Source organism: Trachypithecus francoisi, unplaced genomic scaffold (genome assembly GCF_009764315.1).
Source record: "Trachypithecus francoisi isolate TF-2019V2 unplaced genomic scaffold, Tfra_2.0 Lachesis_group15, whole genome shotgun sequence".
Lineage (NCBI taxonomy): Eukaryota > Metazoa > Chordata > Mammalia > Primates > Cercopithecidae > Trachypithecus > Trachypithecus francoisi.
Window position 1 is genome coordinate 105103216 of NW_022681460.1, and position 20283 is coordinate 105123498.

Below are 20283 nucleotides of genomic sequence, written 5' to 3' on the forward strand. Positions count from 1 at the left end.
AGCCTCGCCTGATCTCACATTTTCTTGTCTTTCTCTGCTTCAGCCTCACTGGTCTGCATTCAATTCCTTGTATGCACACCACGGAGTCTTTGCATGTGTTGTCTCTTTTGCCTGTTTGTGTCTTCTCTTGCCTAGTGAATGCCAACTCATCCTTCAGATCAAGCTGCACTTCCTCAGCCTTGCCTCACCCCTATTTCACTTTCTTATAGCATACTCTCCTCTCCCTTGTAGCATTTGTCATAAATCTGTGATTAATCAATTAATGTCTCTCCTCCCCCTTAGACTCTAAACTTCATGAGGGTAGGAATCATGTTCATTTTCTTATTTACCCTGAACCAACTAGCTGAGTCCTGGCATGTAGCAAATGCTTAATATATATTAGTTGAATAAATAATGAATAATGGAATGTCATTTTTTCAACATTGAATGCCATGTGGTTTATGAGCAAGCAGCTTCCTTCAGGGAAGCTTGTTAGAGGATCTTCCTGTAAGAAGATCATTTGAATATAGGTCTATGGATCTGGCAGCACAAAAAACTTACATTCCACTTGTTAATTACAGTCAATTACTAAAGCATGGTCAACTAGCAATGGTTGCGCAGATATCAATACTTCTACAGAGAGGCTTCTTGTGATGAATATAGCATTGTAAGTTTAAAAATTTTCAGTATTCCATTAATGGTGGCATCCACTTATTTGTTCGATTGCTCTAATTATTTCCTAAAATTTTGTCTTTCTCTCTTCCCCTTTCTAGATTTATGGTCAATGTTACATGGGATGGCAAAGACTTATCCTTCACTGAGGAAGGCTACCAGGTGCATCCCAGGCTGGTGGTGATTGTGCTGAACAAAGACCGGGAATGGGAAAAGGTGAGCATCCTTCTGTGTGCTGAATGCAGGGGAGGGAAGAAAGCATGGGCAATAAAGGGATTCACAGTGCTTCTTTCTCCCACGCATTTCCTGTTGAGCTGCTCTAGATCCCATCTCACAGCCGAGAGCACGTCTTTCTTGCAACAAGGCCGACTAAATGTTTAAGGTGCAATTGGAATGCTTTCCCTGGGTGACCTGTAGTAATTGTGTGATGCTCTCTATGTCTGTTCTCAAATCCCAGTAGGAAAGGTCTGAACTTAGGATAATTTAAAGACAGTGAAGTTTGGGTTGCAGCATTACACTAGTAAGTGTTGACTGTATAGCAATGATCACACAAGTTTGCCTACACTTCCTAGTTGGGTACCATAGTCATTGCCATATGAATGAACCCTCTGTATTTTCATGTACTTAGTCTTTAGCTTTAAATAAACTCATTTTAAAAACTTCAATGTATCACTTCTGTAAATCATGAGTTAGAGAGGGAGGTTATTTTTCTTATAAAGCATATTTTCAACTACATGTATATTCGCTGTTGAAAAATACAAAAAAATCAGTGTGCAAAGAGAAAAATCATCATCTTATGTACCATACACGTCATGACCTGGGTCAGAGAGGAGAGACGTCACAGGGAATTTACAGATGATCTCATACATACAATGACAATATCTGGTCCAGCTGCCCTCCCTCCTCCTCCATAATTAAATGCTTAAGTTAGTCGCTACAATTTCATATAAAGACTAGAAGAGATCAGAAACTCTATGTTGTTATCTTATTTTTTTGTTTTTTGACAAGCAATGCACGACCTCTGAACTACTTTAGCATCTTGAAATTTATCTTCACTTAGTACATCAAATGGAGGCCTGAGTGACCCTAGAGGGAAGAAAGATATAGGATATGCTGTGAGAGATATAATGTAATTGACTGAAATCAGGGGGAAATACTATACAAATAAAAGCATTGACTTTGGGGAGACAATGACAGATTCCTAGAAAAGAACAGTGAGGAGGAAGCTTAGGAAGGTTTTGCATGCTACACCCAACAGCTATAAAATGCACAGCCTTACAAGTGCACATGGGAAATCCACCAAAGTAGACTACATTCTGGAGCATAAAACAGAAGTCTCAGTGTGTTTAGAAGAGCTGAAATGATGGAGGATGCATTCTTCGATCATAACAGCATTAAAATAAAAATTAGCAACAAAAATATATCTAGAAAATCCCCAAATGTTTGGAAATGGCAACACACTTCTAAACCACCTATAGGTCAAAGAAGAAATCAGAAAGACATTAGAAAATACTTTGGCTGTAATGATAATGAAAACACAAAATATCAAAATTTGAAGAATAAGATTGAAGACATACTAAGAAATTCATAGCTTTAACTGCTTATAATATAAAAGGAAAGTGTGAATTCAGTGTCAATGATTTAAGCTTATAAATTTAGAAGTTAGAAAAGAGCAAAGTAAACAAATGAAGTAGGAGAAGAAAATAATAAATATAGGAGTAAAAATCAACAAGGTGGAACACAAGCTATAGAAAAAAAATCAACAAAGCCAAAAGCTAGTTCTTTGAAATGACTAATAAAATTCATAATCCCTAGCAATCATGATCACACAAAAGAGAGAAAACACAAATAAGCCAATATTAAAAATGCAAGACGGACTATCACTTACACACACTACAGATCCTACAGGCATTACAAAGATGAAAATAATATTATGAAAAATTTATGATAACAAATTTGACAATATAGATAAAATGGGCAAATTCTGAAGAAACACAATTTTCTACAACTGACATAAAGGAATTGACAATCTAAGTAGCTCAATATAGATAAAATGGGCAAATTCTGAAGAAACACAATTTTCTACAACTGACATAAAGGAATTGACAATCTAAATAGCTCATATTTGCTGAAAAACTGAAAATATACCTAAAAACTTTCCCATTTTAAAAAGACAAAAGAGAAACTCCCGGCCCAGATGGTGTCGCTTTGTACTATAACAAACATTTAAAAGAGGCCGGGCGCGGTGGCTCAAGCCTGTAATCCCAGCACTTTGGGAGGCCGAGACGGGCGGATCACGAGGTCAGGAGATCGAGACCATCCTGGCTAACACGGTGAAACCCCGTCTCTACTAAAAAAAAATACAAAAAAAAAAAAAAAACATTTAAAAGAAATAACAGCACTCTATACAAAGTTTTTCAATATGTTACTAATCATAATCTAATAATGTTTTTTAAAAAGGATAATACATAATGGATAAGTGGGAGCTATCTTAGGAATGCAAGATTCGTTTAACATTTAAAAATTAAATTAATTTACCATATTAACAGAGTAAAGGGGGAAATATGGTCATTTCAATAGATGCAGAAAAAACATTTGACAAAATTCAATATCCAGTTATGATAAAGATGGTAAATTCCTCAATCTGATAAAGGGTATCTATGAAAAACCTATAATATATATTATATATCTATTTTTATATATTATGCATATAATATGTATTAGATGCACATATGCATATCATGAGATTATTTGACAATTTTTAAGTTTTTCTATTCTAAGTTATGGTACTGTGCATAAAAAATATATATTAAATAAGCTTATATCTTATTTAATGATGAAATAATGAAAATAGATCCACATAGGGACATTCAAATGATTTTTGATGAATGATTATGACAACAGGGAAAAGGAAAGTCTTTTTAATAAATGGTATTGGATTAATGGGCAATCTACATGGAATAAAAAAAAAACCTTGACCCATTGCTCACGTTATGCACAAATAATTACTTGAAGTATATTGCAGGCTTAAATGTAAAAGATAAAACTATAAACTTTCTAGAAGAAAATATAGGAGAATATTTTTGTGATCTGTGAGCCTCAGATTTCTTAAACCAAATATGAAAAAGCATTCAGTAGTAGATAAACTGTACTTCATCACAATTAAAAACTTTTGCTCATCTAAAGACATTGTTAAAAAATAAAAAAGAGGGCTGGGCATGGTGGCTCACGCTTATAATTCCAGCAGTTTGGGAGGCCAAGGCAGGTGGACCACCTGAGGTCAGGAGTTTGAGACCAGCCTGACCAATATGGTGAAAACCTGTCTCTACTAAAAATACAAAAATTAGATGGGCATGGTGGTGTGCACCAGTGGTCCCAGCTAATTGGGATGCTGATGCACAAGAATCACTTGAATCTAGGAGATGGAGGTTCCAGTGAGCCAAGATTGAGCTACTGCACTCCAGCCTGGGCAACAGAATGAGACTCCACCTCAGTCCCCCGAGTAGCTGGGATTACAGGTGTGTGCCACCACACCGGCTAATTTTTTATATTTTTGGTAGAGATAGAGTTTCACCATGTTGGCCAGGCTGGTCTCAGACTCTTGACAAGTGATCCACCTGCCTTGGCCTCCCAAACTGCTGAGATCACAGGTGTGAGTCACGTTCCTGGCCAGAAACTGTGTTGTGTATGTGTAGACATACACAAATCTTATCCAGCAATTTTACTCCTACTTATTTATCCCAAAGAAAGATAAACATATATCCAAAAAGTAATACTTGTACAAGAATGTTCATTGCAACTTTATTCATTATAGCAAAACATCAGAAATAATTCAAATGTCCATCAACAAGGAAATGGATGAACAAATTATGGTATATTAATAAAATAGAATGTCCTGGTAATATGTGCAACATGGATGAATTGAAAAAACATATGGAACCAAAGAAAGACATGAAAGATTATATTGTGTGGTTCCGTTTACATAAAGTTCAAGGAGAGGCAAACCTTCCCTACAGTGTTAGATACCAGAATAGTGGTGTCTTCTGTGGTTGAGTGCAGTTGACAGGACAGGGCACAGGGAATTTTCTGGAGTGATGGCGGTTATTTCCTATCTTGAACATTTGTCAAAAGGCGTTAAATTATGACACAAGATCCATTCATTTTGTTGTATGTCATTGTGCTTAATTTAAAAAAAACAAACAAACTAAATTTGTTCTGGGTATGGTGAGTCACATCTCTAATCCTAGCATTTTGGGAGGCCAAGGCAGTCAGATTGCCTGAGCTCAGGAGTTCAAGACCAACCTGGGCAACATGATGAAACCAGGTATCTACTAAAATACAAAAATTAGCCAGGCATGGTGATGGTGCCTATAATCCCAGCTACTCAGGAGGCTGAGGCAGGAGAATCACTTGAACCTGGGAGGTGGAGGTTGCAGTAAGCTGAGATCGCACCATTGCACTTCACCCTGGGTGACAGAGCAAGACTTTGTCTCAAAACAAAACCTTAAATCCTTCAAATTGGGATACCCAGCACAATTAGCTAACAGTTTTCACTGAGCATTCATATTTAACCCCCTGACATGAATACCAATTATAATAACAGTATGCATTGCTTATTGATCACCTCTTCTATTGATCCTTCAGTTGATCCACCGAAGCCCTGACTTCATGGTTTGTCTATTCATTTTTTCATTCAACAAATAGTTATTAAGTGCCTGCTTTGTACCAGGCGCTATTCTTGATGCTTGGAGTCCATCATAAACAAGAGAAAAAATATTTTCTGTACTCAAGAAACTTAGATTCTAGTGTGTATATGGAGGAGATGGAGTAGGCTGGGATTCTATGGACTTCTGTCATGCTTAAGGAAAGTGTTAGCATGTAGTTCACTGTCCTTGGTTTTAACCTCCTTTCTTCCCTCTTATATACCCTGTAGCCCATCATGCAAGTGATTTGCAACTCTATGAATGTATATACCGGGTTCCTTCATGCATTCGGGACTTCGAATATGCTTTTGTTATTGTTGTTGCCTATAATGTTTTATTATATCATTACTTTCTTTTATCCATATTTCAAATCCTGATTTTCTTTTCTCTTACACATGTAAAGCCAAAATGCAATTCACGTTTTTTTCTATAGGTAGAGAAATTGGAGGTAGAGAATTGGAGCCTTTCTGCCTTATGTTGTTGGGTTTTGGGGTTTTCAACCTTTTGATGTTACACAATCTGCGATTCACTTTTGGAGCCGCCACGTCATTCCCTTTGGTTGGTTTTAACCAGTCCTGGGGTAGGCTTGGCTCACACCTGTGAATTTTCTGTGCTACCTTAGAATCTGACTCATCTTCCAGGGAGCCGGTACACAAGGAGGCCACTGCAGTGCAGGTGACAGCTGCCCTTGATACACTCCATTTCCAAATACAGAAAATGCCTTTTAATATTTTGTGGGCCCTTCTTCAAATTCCTGTTGAAACATAGCAATTTCCCATAAAAGGCAGCTTGGGGAATTGCTGCAGAGTTGAGCTTAGAATGCACAAATGCTGCCTGTAGTTGTTCTATTCTCTTGGCACTCAGGGGATCTAGTGCTTCAGAAATAACTCTGTGTGCTTCTGTCTCGAAGAAAGAGAAAGCCAGTGGAGCAGGTAAATACCAGTCATGTTATCCTTAAAGCTGCCCCCCAGCACTACACGCTGGTACAGCAGGTCAACAGAGGGGGAGGACTGCCGAGGAGGGAGCTGTTATTTGGGACTCGGAGGCAATTTCTTTTCATCTCTCAGGTCACCCGGTGGCGTCACTGGAAGCAGCAGCGTGTAATGAGGGTGTCTGGGAAAACACGACAAGCCCTTAGAGGGGTGCTTGCTTTTTGCTGGGCCTTTGTATGTGGCTGGTGTGGATTATATAGATGCCGAGCACCAGGCCTGCCTGTATGCTGCAGACACAGAACTCAGGATGGAGCAAGCTTTCTCCTACAAATCGGGACTTTCATGCCTTTTCTCTCTCCCTTTTTCTTCAGTGATTTTGGTCTGCCTTGGAGTTTGATGAGTCCAAGGCTTCTCAGAGATGCTCAAAAACAAAACTCTAGATGCCTCAGCCTCAGCCTCAGAAGACCCTACAGCGTCAAATTCCTAGGCATAAGGGGTCTTCCTGCCAATTAGCAGTCTAGGCCAGTACAACCAACGCCCTGTGTATGTCAGCTCTGTGGCCAGCAGTTCATTAGGAAGCAGGGATGCTACAAGGATGCATAGGAAACCATCCCTCTTCTCAAGTAGCTCATAATAGAGAATTAAGCCAGCCCTGGGACAACTGGATATAAGTGCTACTGGCCATAGGACCATCCCTAGCACATAGGGGAAAGAAGGGTCAACTTGGCCCAGTCAGGAAATTCTCTAGCCAGGTATAGTGGTTCACACCTGTAATGCCAGCACTTTGGGAGACCGAGGCAGGCAGCTCATGAGGTCAGGAGATGGAGACCATCCTGGCTAACATGATGAAACCCCGTCTCTACTGAAAATACACACACACACACAAATTAGCTGGGCGAGGTGGCGGGCGCCTGTAGTCCCAGCTACTCGGGAGGCTGAGGCGGGAGAATGGCGTGAACACAGGAGGCGGAGCTTACAGTGAGCGGAGATCGCACCACTGCCCTCCAACCTGGGTGACAGAGCAAGACTCCGTCTCAAAAAAAAAATAAAATAAAATAAAAAAATTTTTAAGTGAGAATTTCTCACTTAGAGAAATTCTTTTTAAAGCTAGAGGCATTGGAGTTGGGCCTTGAGTAATAAATTAGATTTCTCTAGGCTGAACTACTTATTCTACCTGAAAAAAAATGATTTGAGAATAATTCTATTTACCATTTTAGGGTTACAGTAGCTTTATTTTATTTTATTATTTATTTATTTATTTAGAGAGAGAATCTCATCCTGTCACCCAGGCTGGAGTACAGTGGCATGATCTCGGCTCACTGCAACCTCCGCTTCCTGGGTTCAAGAAATTCTCCTGTCTCAGCCTCCTGAATAGCTAGAGTTACAGACATGTGTAACGACTCCTGGCTAACTTTTGTGTTTTTAGTAGAGACGAGGTTTCACCATGTTGGCCAGACTGGTCTTGAACCCCTGACCTCAGATGATCCACTTTGGCTTCCCAAAGTGCTGGGATTACAGGCATGAGCCACTGCGCCCAGCCTTACAATAGCTTTAAAATGAAAATATATGTGTATTTATGCGTACACCTGTATGCACATACAGGCTAGTTTTTAAAAATATGTTTAAGTTAACAAATAAAAATTGTATATAATTTTACTGCACATGATGTTTTGATATATTTGTACACTGTGGAAAAGCTAGATTGAACTAATTAGTGTATCCCAGACTAACTTTAAAAGAGATATATATTGCGAAAGAGATACATAAATATTTTTGAAGTTTTGACTTCAAATATAAATAGGACAAAACACATAAATATTAAAGTAAAACAAACATTTTATTCCCCAGAGAAGATCTAATTAAAGATGATACTGATGTTCAAGAAGACATAAGGGAGACCCTTCCTTGTGTCTTCCTGAAGGAAATGTCGCGTTCTCTCTCTGATGGGTCTGTTTTTCTTTTTGTTTTCATCACTCTGTTTACATTTGGTTTCAGGTGCATTTTGCACAGAAATATGACCAGATCTCTCCCTCCAGCCCAGATCTGTCTCATGACCTCCAGACTTGCCTACAGCACCCCATGTGGCTGACCCACAGACACCCAATCATCTTGTCCGAAGCCAAACTCATCATCTTCCTTCCACGAATATGCTTATTCGCCCGTGCCCCAACTCAGAAAGCTTTCTTCTTATTCCCCAAGCCCTAGTATTCAGCTGTCACCTGCTCGTGATGTTCCTGCCCCTTCAAACATTTTTCCTCTTTGTCAAGGACACCCTTTCCATTGATTCTATATCTGGGTAGCTGAAAGTCTGCCCTTTTGCACTTCATTTCTGCAGACCTGTATACTAACTCATAAGAGTGTTAACGGCTTGCTTTGGCATTGTTTGTTTGCCTATTCATCTTCGCTTAGACTAGAAGCCCCAACAGGGGAAGGTCTGTTCCTTTCATCTGCGTTTTTTCAGCTTCACCACAAGGGTTTGGGCCTAGTGCACAAATGGGCCCCTCTCTGATCTGTTGGTATCGATGACTTCAGCCGCCATTTATTAACAGCTACTCTGTATCAATAACTATGCTGAGAATTTTACATTCATGATCTCATTTAGTCATCTAAGTAGGTATTCATTTAATGGCTCTTCTAAAGTAGGTATTCTTCTCCCTGCTTCAGAGATAGAAATTCTGGTTCAGAGAAGCTAGTGACCAGCTTCAGATCCCCCAGCTGGTGTGTGGTGGTAGAAGGATGTAAGTGGAGGTCTGCCTGACCCCAAAGGCTGTGTTCGTCACCACTACATCATGTGGAACAACTGGCAGTGGGGAGGAGGTATTCTAGAGGAGATATGTAGGGAGTGCCTCCTAGCCTTAGAAAGGTGTCTGCCTCCTTTCCTCTCACTGGAGGCAGTAGATTTGGCCTGAACCCAGCTAATGAGAACTCAGGGTATAGGCATTTATTGCATCTCCCAGACCTTGTAATTTTCAATTTTTTTTAGAGACATGGTCTCACTCTGTTACCAGACTGGAGTGCAGGCACAATCATACCTCACTACAGCCTCAAATTCCTGGGCTTAAGGGGTCTTCCTGCCTCACCCTCCCAAGTAGCTGGGGACAGAAGTACACACCACCTTGCCTGGCTAATTTTTATTTTTTTTGCAGACACAAGGTCTTGCTAGGAGGTTGGTCTCAATCTCCTAACCTCAAACAATCCTCCCATCTTGACCTCCCAGAGTGCTGGGATTACAGGCATGAGGCACCACACCCGGCCCCTTCTATTTTTTGGTCTACAGTAGTTTCATCTTCCAACCTGTCTCATTAAGGGGGGGGGGGGGGTGGGGGATGCACCCTGTATGTTGTGTCTTGTGTGAAATAAAGTAGATTCCAGTTATAGGATTCCTAGCACAGATATGATAAAGGAGATCTTACAAAAGCTATGATTACTCTCTTGAGCCTGTGGTTCTGACTGTGGCGTATCAATGTGCTATCAGGTCTAGTGAGGCATAGTGATGCATGGAGTGCAATTATTACATGATGTGATTTTTAATTATAGAGTGCCATAGCTCCCTCCTATCTAAATTATTATATTTTAACTTTCCCATCACTACTACCACATTGAGCCTAGAAGGGACCAGTGAGTGTCAAGATCTCAATAAAACATTCAGATTGTTAGTGTGAGTTTGCCCCCATGTTTGTGTGTGTGTATGAGATATCAGTAGTCTTCAAAAAAGTTCATCCAGCCAAAGGATGGAAGTATTTTTGCAAACATGGTTCTTGACTTCTATGCACACATTCCAGTGAAGAGTATGTAAAAGAAATCGTGAAGAAAAATTGTAGTTGTGAGGACACCCTGTAAATGACAATTGTTAGAATGATTATGTGGATTGCTAACACTGAAGTGCATTGTGACACATTCTACCAGCAGGCAGAAACATATTACGACTCACTTGGCTTAGAAAGACAATAGCAACCCATTGGTAAAGCCATGAATTCTGACCACGGCTAGCACTGAGAGCTCATGGTGTGTTTTCAGTTTCTCCTTTACTATTATATCTCTGTCAGTAGCAGAGGCTCAATAAGTATTTGTAGAATGAATGGAAAGGCCTTTTTCCCCGTTAACTTCCCCAAATGAGGAGCATCTTTCAGTATGGTCATTTTATACCTGTGGTTCCTTGGGCTACCTAGATTAGAATCACCTTGGGAAAAATGTAAAGGCCTTAGCCCTGCCTCAAATCTATGGAATCAGCATTTCTGATTCTGAATCTGCATGTTTTTTTAAGCCTCCCTAGTGATTCTCATGCCCATTAAAGATGTAAAGCTACTGCTTTAGGGCATGGACTTACTCTGTGTAACCCTGAAATGCTTTTATCTAGGTCATCCTGTTATCAAGATTCTTGCTTCTTAGCTTTTGTGCGTCTTTATTCCTTTGGAATACACAGCTCAGTAGCAATGCTTAGGAGAAACTATAGCGGGAAAAGAAAGAAGGAATTTGGAGTCTTATTGCATCTTGAATAATTTCTGGTAAATGAGAGAATAACAAGGCAAAATAAAACACTGTTTATAGATGTAGCTTAGTACCTGTTATCTAGATTTTTCTCAATAAATATTAAGCTATTAAATGATTTTTTGTTAACATTTTGTCCCATCAACAGAGATAATAGAACTTAGGTTGCTATATAATCCATATTTATTCAAACACTTATTTGATCAAAGAAAATTTCCAAGCACCCACTATGTGCAAGTCATATCTGGGGGTTGCAAAGCAGATAAAACATCTGGTTTTAGAGTCTAACAGGGCACTAAGAGATGCTCATAACTGCAGGAGAACATGTGAGGTGCCATAAAGATGTTTTGGAAACTCCAGGGTATTTAGAGAAGAGAGATGTTATAGGGAGGCAGAAGAATCAAGGGCGTTTGTACGGAGGACTTCTCGTTTGAACAAGGTCTCAGAGAATAAGCAAGATTTGGATTTCTGAATATGTGTGAGAAGGCCATTCCATGTCTTCTCACACATACGTGGGAAGACTGAAAGTCAGGTTCAGAGGCAAGAGTGCCCAAGGCCCATCTGGAGAAGAGTTCAATGTGATTGAAACATAGCTGGGTGGTATGCAGAATTCTAAGAATGGTCTCCAATGACACTCGGCCTTTTCTAAGCCTGTCCTCTGGGAGTATGTGATATGATGAGCTGTCACTCCTGTGGTTTTATTAGGCCACATGGCAGAAAGGACTTCTCAGTTGACTTTGAGTTACTCAAAAGGGAGATTATTGGGGCGGGCCTCACCCAATCACATGAGCCCTTTAAAAGTAGAATGTTTTGTGCAGCTATTAGGTTGGTGCAAAAGTAATCGTGGGTTTTGCCATTTAAAAAAAAATAGTGAAAACTGCAGTTACACTTGCTCAAGCCTAATAGTTGCGTAAAGAAATTTGGAGTGTGAGAAGGCTTAGTCTGATTTCTACAATTGAGGATGGAGGGGGCTCCATGATAAGGAATGCAGGAGCCTCTGGGCACTGAGATCAGTCCCTAGCTGACCTCAGACATATAACCCCAAGGAGCTGAGCTTGCCCAACAATCTGAGTGAGCTTGGAAGTGGATTCTTCCCAGATCCTCCAGATATGAGCCCAGCCTGGGTAGGGCCATGATTTTGGCCTTGTGACACCCGGAGCCAAAACCCAGCTGAGCCCACTAGGACTTCTGACCTGCAGAACTGTGAGATCATAAATAGGTGTTGTTTCAAATGGCTAAGTTTGAGGCAATTTGCTACACAACAATAGAAGACTAGTACAAATCTTTTGAAGGAAACTTTATGGGGGTAAAGGACTATGCTAGAATTTGAATGATAGGTTATGGCACTTGATTCAGTAATCTTCAGGGCACTTTTGAAGAGCGTGAGATGAGAGAACAACATAAAAAAATAATAATCACTCACATTTGTTTAACATTTATTAGGTGCTAAGCATACATCTACTCCTCATATCAGGACTGTAATATAGATACAACTATTACTCTCTTTTGCAAATGGAGGGAATGAAGATCGGAGAAATTCAGTATCTCACTCAGAGTCACAGAGCTAGTAACTTTCAAAGCCAGGATTTGGAACCCAATCATCTGCACTCTTAAACATGAACTGCACTGCCTCTTTAAAAGGAAAATAGTGATTGTCAAGAATCTGGGAAATTTTCTAAGGGCCTATTTAAGTGGCTTGGGTTAGAGGGAATAGAGATGTGGGGAGGAATAGTGGCCACGGAATCTGAGAGAAATTTCAGAAACAGAACTGAAAGTCATGGCATTGGCTGCACTGATTCTCTAGGAGATACATGACAGAGGGGAATTAGATAGATTTTAAAAAAATTTTTTTAGGTGTAAGTCTCTAATTAGGTATATTCAGATTAGATATTTCTAGAAGAGCTTTGCTATGCCTGTAAATAACTTTGTTCATCTCTCACCCTTTGCTGTCATCCTCCTTCCTTTCCTTTCTTCTCCCAAATCCATATTTAAAGGCAAGTTCCTTTTTATAAAATGGATTTGGTAATATCAAGCTTAGCAGAGTCTGTGTGGAATTTAATTTGTTTCCTTATATAATGATCATTAAGTTTCTTAAATAATGTGAGCCACAGAGAGGGAAAATTGAGCCATTATAAAACATTTAAAATTATCTGTGCATCAGGACTTAGCAAAGGTGAATATAAATAAAATAATCATCTGACTTCCCTAGAGTCACGCATAGTGACTGTTTTAAATACTTACACAGTACAATATGTTAGGTCACAGTGAGGAAAATATAGTAGATCTCTAGCAAATTAACACATTCAACTGAAATAAGTGATGCCATCTCCTAAAGCATGTGTGCGTGTGTGTGTGTGTGTGTGTGTGTGTGTGCGTGTGTGTGTGTGTGTCTGACTTGCACTGGTTCTTTTGTTGTTGTTGTTTCAGTTGTAACATCAACCCAACTCCAAAAAGAACAGCAGTTGAACAGGCGCTCTCCTGCAGAGCAACATTCTGCTGAAAGTTTTTCAGATTTGAGAAGTTACAACAACAAAAAAAATGCAGGTCATAGAAAAGACATCTCTACGGGAACATACGTTGACAGGGATACTAATGATAAAGATGATTAATGATGATGGTGTTGATGATTGATGATGGTGATGATGGTGATGTTCTTGATGGATGGGATGACCATGAGGGCAGCAGCTACCATTAGTTGAGCTCCCACTATGTGTCAGACACCATGCAGAGTGTTTTCAATGCGTAATCTTGTCTCATAATCAGTCTCCCAACATTCTCTGCATTTTCTCATATCTAAAAGGGAGGCAATAATGGTACTTACTTCCTAGGTTGTTAGGATAATTAAACAAGGTAATATATCAGGTGCTTAGAACACTGACACTTAGATGCCAGTTCCAAGTATAATTATTTCTATCCTCATGTTATAGGAGAGAAATTGGAAGCAACATGGATTGAATGACTTGTCCAAGGTCATACAGTGATAAAGGCAGGACTTCAGCTCAAGCAATATTTCAGTAGAGCCAGAGTCAAACATTCGGTCATACAGAATATCCATCTTCACCCCAGTCACAACCCCAAATTGTTAAGGATCTGTCTGAGGGTGATGGGAGCATGATTAAGCTGACAGGTGGTATAAATATAAGACAAAAGCTGCACCCTTGCTAGTTTTCCATTGCCATCAATTATGAAAATGAGTGAATAGATTATTTAAATGATCTCAGATGAGTAAAGTATTCAAAGAGCCTCTCAGAAATATTTCTAGAAACTCCTGAATAGACTGACAAAAACCATTTTGATTTTCTGACAGGGTCATCTGCTCATCTGTGTTGTAGAGGAACACAAAGCCCTGAGGAAGCAAGGAAAGTGGGACAGAGAGAGTGGGGAGGAGTGGGGGGGGGAGGGAGGCAGGGAGAGGGGTAGGGAGGGATAGCAGGACAGGGAGGGGGAATGGGGGAGAGGGAAAGAGGAGGAAAGAGTAAGGGGGAGAATGAGAGAGGGAGGGGGAGAAAAGAGGGGAGAGGGAGAGGAAGGGAGGGAGAGGCAGAGAGGTGGGAAAGGGAAGGGAATAAATAGAGAGGGGTTGGAGAGGGGGAAGAGAGAGCGGGAGAAGGGGAGAGACCGAGAGAGAGAGGGAGAGAGGAAGATGGAATTGGGGAGAGGAAGGGGGAGAGAGAAGGGGGAAGAGGAGATGAGGGAGAGTGAGAGAACAAAGAAACAGTGAACTTTAAGGCAAATTTTCTTTTCTAACTATATTCCCTGGCATGCTGATTCCTTTCAGAACCTTGAGTGCCACCAGGATCTCTGGGTGGGTGGGGGGCTTATGAGGTTAAGACCCAGTTTCAGCTGGAGATGGCAAAGCTTCATCTGATTGATATGTTGAGGTTCAAAGTGAGCTTCCATTTGAGGGGAAATAAAATATCTCTAAAACAAGTTTGAAAGCAAGTAGAGGAAGGGGATCCACTTTAGTAATTGTCTGAATATGACGTAAATAGATAGTAAGCATTTGTTGAGCACCTATTCGATACCAAAACTTACAGTATGCCCTTTTGTACTTATTATTTCACTTTAGCCACATAATTACCCTATGAAGTGAGTCTCTGATTTCATCTTTGAGTCATGCAAACTTACAGATATTCTATGATTTTTAAAAAATTAATAACTGAGAAAGGATTCAAATTTAGGTCTTGTGAGTCTCCAAGTTTGGTGCTTATTCCAGTACTTTGCACAGTTCCTAGGATGAATGATGGAAATTTTCATATAGGATCTGGAGATTTGTAGGGATAGTATCTGCCTTGGAGGTTGAGTGGAAGTTGGGGGCATGATGATACCTAGGCTTTTGTGTGGACTTAACTCTTATTCTTTAGGACAAAGTAACTATAAACTATGACTGTCTCTGATGGGATTAAACCATTTTCCCATCCATTTATCCACCCATCCACCCAGCTAGTCATCCAAAAATCAATCATCTAATAAACCATCCATCCATTCATCAACCCATCAGACCAACTGTAATTCATCCAGCCATATGGTCATCCATTCACTCTTGAACCCACCCACTTACCCACTATTGATCTGTTTACCAAGAATTCACTGATTACTGACTCAGTGCCAGGCCTGTGGTAGGTACAGATGAAGCAGAGATGACTAACAAAATATCCCTGGGATTTTAGGGAATGTTGGGGGATCAGACCCAACACCAGGCCATGGGGGCTACGAAGTCCAGCGGAGTCAAAGGAATGAGAAAAGACAGGTTAAGAGTACATAAGGTGGGTCCAGGGAGCCAATGCTAGTATGGAGGCTGTGAAGACCCTGAGCTCTGGAAGCCGACAGTATTTATTGGTGATCAAACAAAGAAGCAGGTGGTGAGGACGTGCAGATGTGGGGGTAAACAGGTGAGGACGTGAGGATGTAGGGGTAGAAAGGTAGCGGTGCATCAAGCGTAGCTGTGACAGTTTAGCATTTTCTTTGATGCATATGTAATATGCTCTGCTACCTGAAGTAATGGAGAACATATTTATGAGCCTGGGAGAGTAAGAAGCAAGGAGCCAGCAAGTCTGTGCACATTCCAGAGGCCCTGAGGGATTTTATGCCCTGAGTCTCGGATTGTGTCCAAGCCACGAGGGGTTTTATGCCCTGGGCTTAGATTGTGGTGCAGCAGGGCAGCCTTCCACCCTTTGGCACAGAGCTTGGTGTTCCAAAGGCCACGAGGGGATTTAGACCCTGGCCCCAGGACATGTTCCAAGACTCTTTTACATTGTGACAGACAAGCTAGTCCTGCCTCAGCTCTTCTACCAACAGGGAATTTATGACGTCGTGGGAGAGACAGGGAAATGCACTGCTAGTTACAGCATTGTGAAGTGAGCGGGAACAGGAGAGGTGCACATGGCACACTGTGACAACTACTTCAGCCTGGGCACTGGGGAGGTGAAAAGACTTCCTGAAAGACCTAAGCTAGGACCCAACTCCTAAAGGATAAAGAAGAGTTATCCAAAGGGTGACAGTCATCTGATCCATTCTAGTAACTGAACCACAAACATTATTTTTCTTTATTTCGCATTGCATCTGATAGCAGCAGCTAGATTTTTTTTCCCCTACCCCACCCACAATTACCAGAGCTCCGTGGCTGCTGTCTGGACCTGTTTTCTCATTTTCTTTCCATTGTCTCTGTTCTATTGTTTCCCCATTTGCCTGCTGATGGAACAGACAAGAAGGACATCTGTCCCTAAGAAAAGGGACAGAACAGGGAGGTGCTGCCCCCAGCAGTCTGCTTCTGGCTACAAGTAGCTCTGTCAGGCTGCCTCTGTAGCTAAGGTTTGGTTTCCTTATCTGTGCCATTGGCAGCAGAAGCTTCCCATTCCACCACCCTGTTTTTCTTGGCATTGGAACCTGGCTTGGAACAGGGGGAGAAATAGAGATAAAAAGAGGTTGCATATTCTCAGCATTGATCTCTAAGCTGTGGAGGATTTAATGTGCTTTCTAGACTCTTAAGACCTTGTACCTTGAGATAATTATCCATATTTTATTAAAAAAATGATGATGATGATTGTGGCCTACGGGCTATAGATTCACTAATTTGATTCCCCCACAAACACCTTTGTAAGAGATGGGAGGCTGCAGTGAGGAGCTACCTGTAGTCCCAGCTACTTGTGGGGGCTGAGGCCAGATAATTGCTTGAGCCCAGTAGGTCAAGGCTGCAGTGAGCCATGTTCATGCCACTGCACTCCCTGGAGTGGCTCACTGCAGGCCTTGACTTCCTTGGCTTGAGCAATTATCTGGCCTCTGCCCCTCAAGTAGCTGGGACTACAGGTGTGTGCCACCACACCTCCCTAATTTTTTTTGTTTATTTTGTAGAGACATGGTTTCGTCAGATTGCCTAGACTGGTCTCAAACTCCTGAGCCCAGGCAATCTGCCTGCCTTGGCCTCCTGAAGTGCTGGGATTACAGGCGTGAGCTACCGCGCCCAGCCTTGATCCTCTTTTAACAGACATTCAAGATGAGTATGATCACTCCTTCCCCCTCCCTCCAGTTACATATGAAGACAGTGAGGCTCGAAGATGATTGCTGATTTGCCCAAGTTTACAAAACAAGTATATGGCAAAGTCTAGATTCTAGCTTAAGTCTGCCAGACTGCAAAGTCCATTTTGTTTCTACAGTACCTTATGGTAGAGATGGGTGTTGTTTGTATATCAGTAGTGAAGGCTGTCAGTGCTTTAATTATGAAAACTCCTGTTGGGGGTCCCCCCATCCCTGCACAGTTGATGTGCCCCCAGTGTTGGCAAGAAGGACTATTATAGGTACAAGATTCCCCACTGAACCACATGTCTCTTTCTGAGCTCGGCTCAGAGCATCCCGCTGAGTTGTATGCAAATCTGCCTCCTAATCAGTCTCTTGCATCTTTGTGCAAAACGAATCAGCATTCCTCTGCACACCTGAAGATGTAAATCAGTCCCCACCCCTGCAGTAAACTGTTCCTTTATTCCTTATTACTCCACCGTATGGTTAGTTATCTAGCCATTGTCTTTTGAAAACGTGCTTTAAAACTCATCAAAATCATATTCCTGGAGTCTATATTCCTTCCATTTAAATTATAATTCTGCAAATTAGAAAGACTGAGTGGGCCTGTTTGAGATGGGAAGAGTAGAGGCTGAGCCATCTTGATCTCCCTGGATGTGAAGAAAGACTCTGTCAGAAATGCCCATGAGAAAAAATCTAAAGTTGGGGAAAAACAAGGGAATCAACTCTTAACCCCTTGAAGGGAGTTGTAGAATGACTCAAAGAAACCAATGGCCTCTCACTTATGTTGTTTTTAACTTTAAAATTGAAACAAACAAATTTGAATCAAAAGAACCCTAATTCCTATTGATTCCCACCCTGCTGGCCTCTATGTGATCTAGCAGATTATAGCTGATGGCATATTTTTTCCTTCCACAATTAAAGTGTGTTTGAAGAAACTAGGACAGGCCCATCTAACATAGCAAAGGGGGGCAACAATTAGTTTTGGGTATCAGATCCTGGCATGCATGCTGTATACAGGGAAAGCAGAAACATTTAGCTGCTTTTACCAGGTAAAGAGACTGAGATTCAGAGAAGAGACTTGTTCAACCTTCTTCTGCAAGAATTGTAAACGTCTCACTCCACTTTTTGGTTTTGCTTTGTTTTCTCTAAGACCAAGAAAGATTCCACAGATGTTTCTTTTCTGTTTGTTTGTTGTTGTTGTTGTTGTTATTGTTGTTTAGAGATGAGGGGGTCTCACTTTGTTTCTCAGGCTGGTCTCAAACTCCCAAGCTCAAGGGATTCTCCTGCCTCAGCCTCCCAAAGTGCTGGGATTACAGATATGAGCCACTGCACCCAGTCTCACTCCACTTTTGGCATTCAAGTTGGTAACTTGAATCAACACAGCAAGATTTGGATGTTTTTGTTTGTTTGTTTGTTTTGTTTTGTTTAAACGTATGGGGTACAAGTGTAATTTTGTTACATGCATAGATTGTGTAGTGGTGATGTCAGGGCTTTCTGAGTATCCATCTCACAAATAACATACATTGTATCCATTAAGTAGCCTTTCATCAGCCTCTTCCCTCAGCCTCCTCCCTCACACCCACTTGCCTTTCTGAGTCTCCATTGTCTATCATTACACATTCTGCATCTAAGTGTATGCATTATTTAGCTCCCACTTACAAGTGAGAGCATGCAGTATTTGTCCTTATTTCTTTTTCTTTCATTCATTCTTTTTTTTAACCCCTGACACAGGGTCTTGCTTTGTTGCCCAGGCTGGAGCATAGTGGTGCAATCACGGCTCACTGCAGCCTCAAACTCTTGGGCTCAAGTGATCTTCCCACCTCAGCCCCACAAGCAGCTGGGACTATAGGCACGTGCCACCACGCCTGGCTAGTTTTTCTGTTTTTGTTTTGTTTTGTTTTTGTAGAGATAGAGTTTTGCCATGTTACTCAGGCTGGTCTCAAACTCCTGAGCTCAAGTGATTCCCGCACCCCTCTACTTGGCCTCTTTGAGTGCTGGGATTAAAAGCATGAGCTAGTCTGGCCTAGTATTTGTCTTTCTGTGTCTGAGTTGCTTCACCTGTGATTGTGGTCTCCAGTTCCATCCATGTTGCTGCAAAAGACGTGACTGGATTCTTTTTTATGGCTAAATAGTATTCCATTGTGTATATATACCACATTTTCTTTATCCAGAGATTTGAGTTTTCTTACCATAATGACTTGGAGGATTTGCATTGAGGCATTGTCACCTCATTGAAAACGGATGAGGATTCAAAAATCACAGATGGGACATCTATCAAGTCATACTGTAAATCAGTGGGGACAGAAGCTGGAAACACATGGTCTGATCAGAAGCCCAAAATACAAAGTCAATGCCAAGAGATAAAGTGACTGGTCTATGCAGACAAAGAGAGAACAGCATCGTGGTCAGGAGAAATGGGCTGGTGCCTTCCTCCCCTGTTTCACTGAGCATGGCACCGGTTAGGGGAGCTGAGCTATCTTGGGGTAGAGAGTGAGTTTGATCAACATTTACGCTGTTGAGTCTGGCCAAGGATAAGAGTTGTGAGACTCAGGCTAACTCTGGAAATCCATCATTCTTTGTTTCCAACAGCAAAATGGAGCTAATGTTAATACCCACCCCTTGGGGTTCCTGTGAGGATATTAAAGCCACCATTTATTAAATGCATTTTGTAAGTCAGAACTTTAGATGCATGATCTCTCTTAACTCACACAAAATCCTGATGATATTGGTACTATTATTGCCCCTATTTTATAAATGAGAAATCTAAGGAACAGAAAACAAGTTAATTTCTGCTAACCTGAACCGTATTCTGAACCCCATTGTCTGACTCCGAAGCCCATGCTTTGACTGCTAACTTCTGCTACTTTCTTCAATCAAATTCTACAATGCAGGTGAAATCATGCCATGTTGTGGGAGATGGAGAATTTAAGTGGGAAACAAATGGAGCTTAGTTTTCCTATATCATTCCAAAAAAAAAAAAAAAAGCCTAATAG

The 20283-nt window shown here is 41.1% G+C and overlaps 1 protein-coding gene across 1 annotated transcript in view; it reads left to right on the plus strand.

The window, feature by feature from the left end:
* LOC117097668 (glutamate receptor ionotropic, NMDA 2A) overlaps window positions 1-20283 on the plus strand; it is a 178342-nt gene that overhangs the window by 48423 nt on the left and 109636 nt on the right. The window contains exon 2 of the mRNA XM_033235778.1: window positions 753-867. Within this exon, the coding sequence (XP_033091669.1) occupies window positions 753-867 (115 nt within the window). The remainder of the gene's footprint in view (window positions 1-752; window positions 868-20283) is intronic.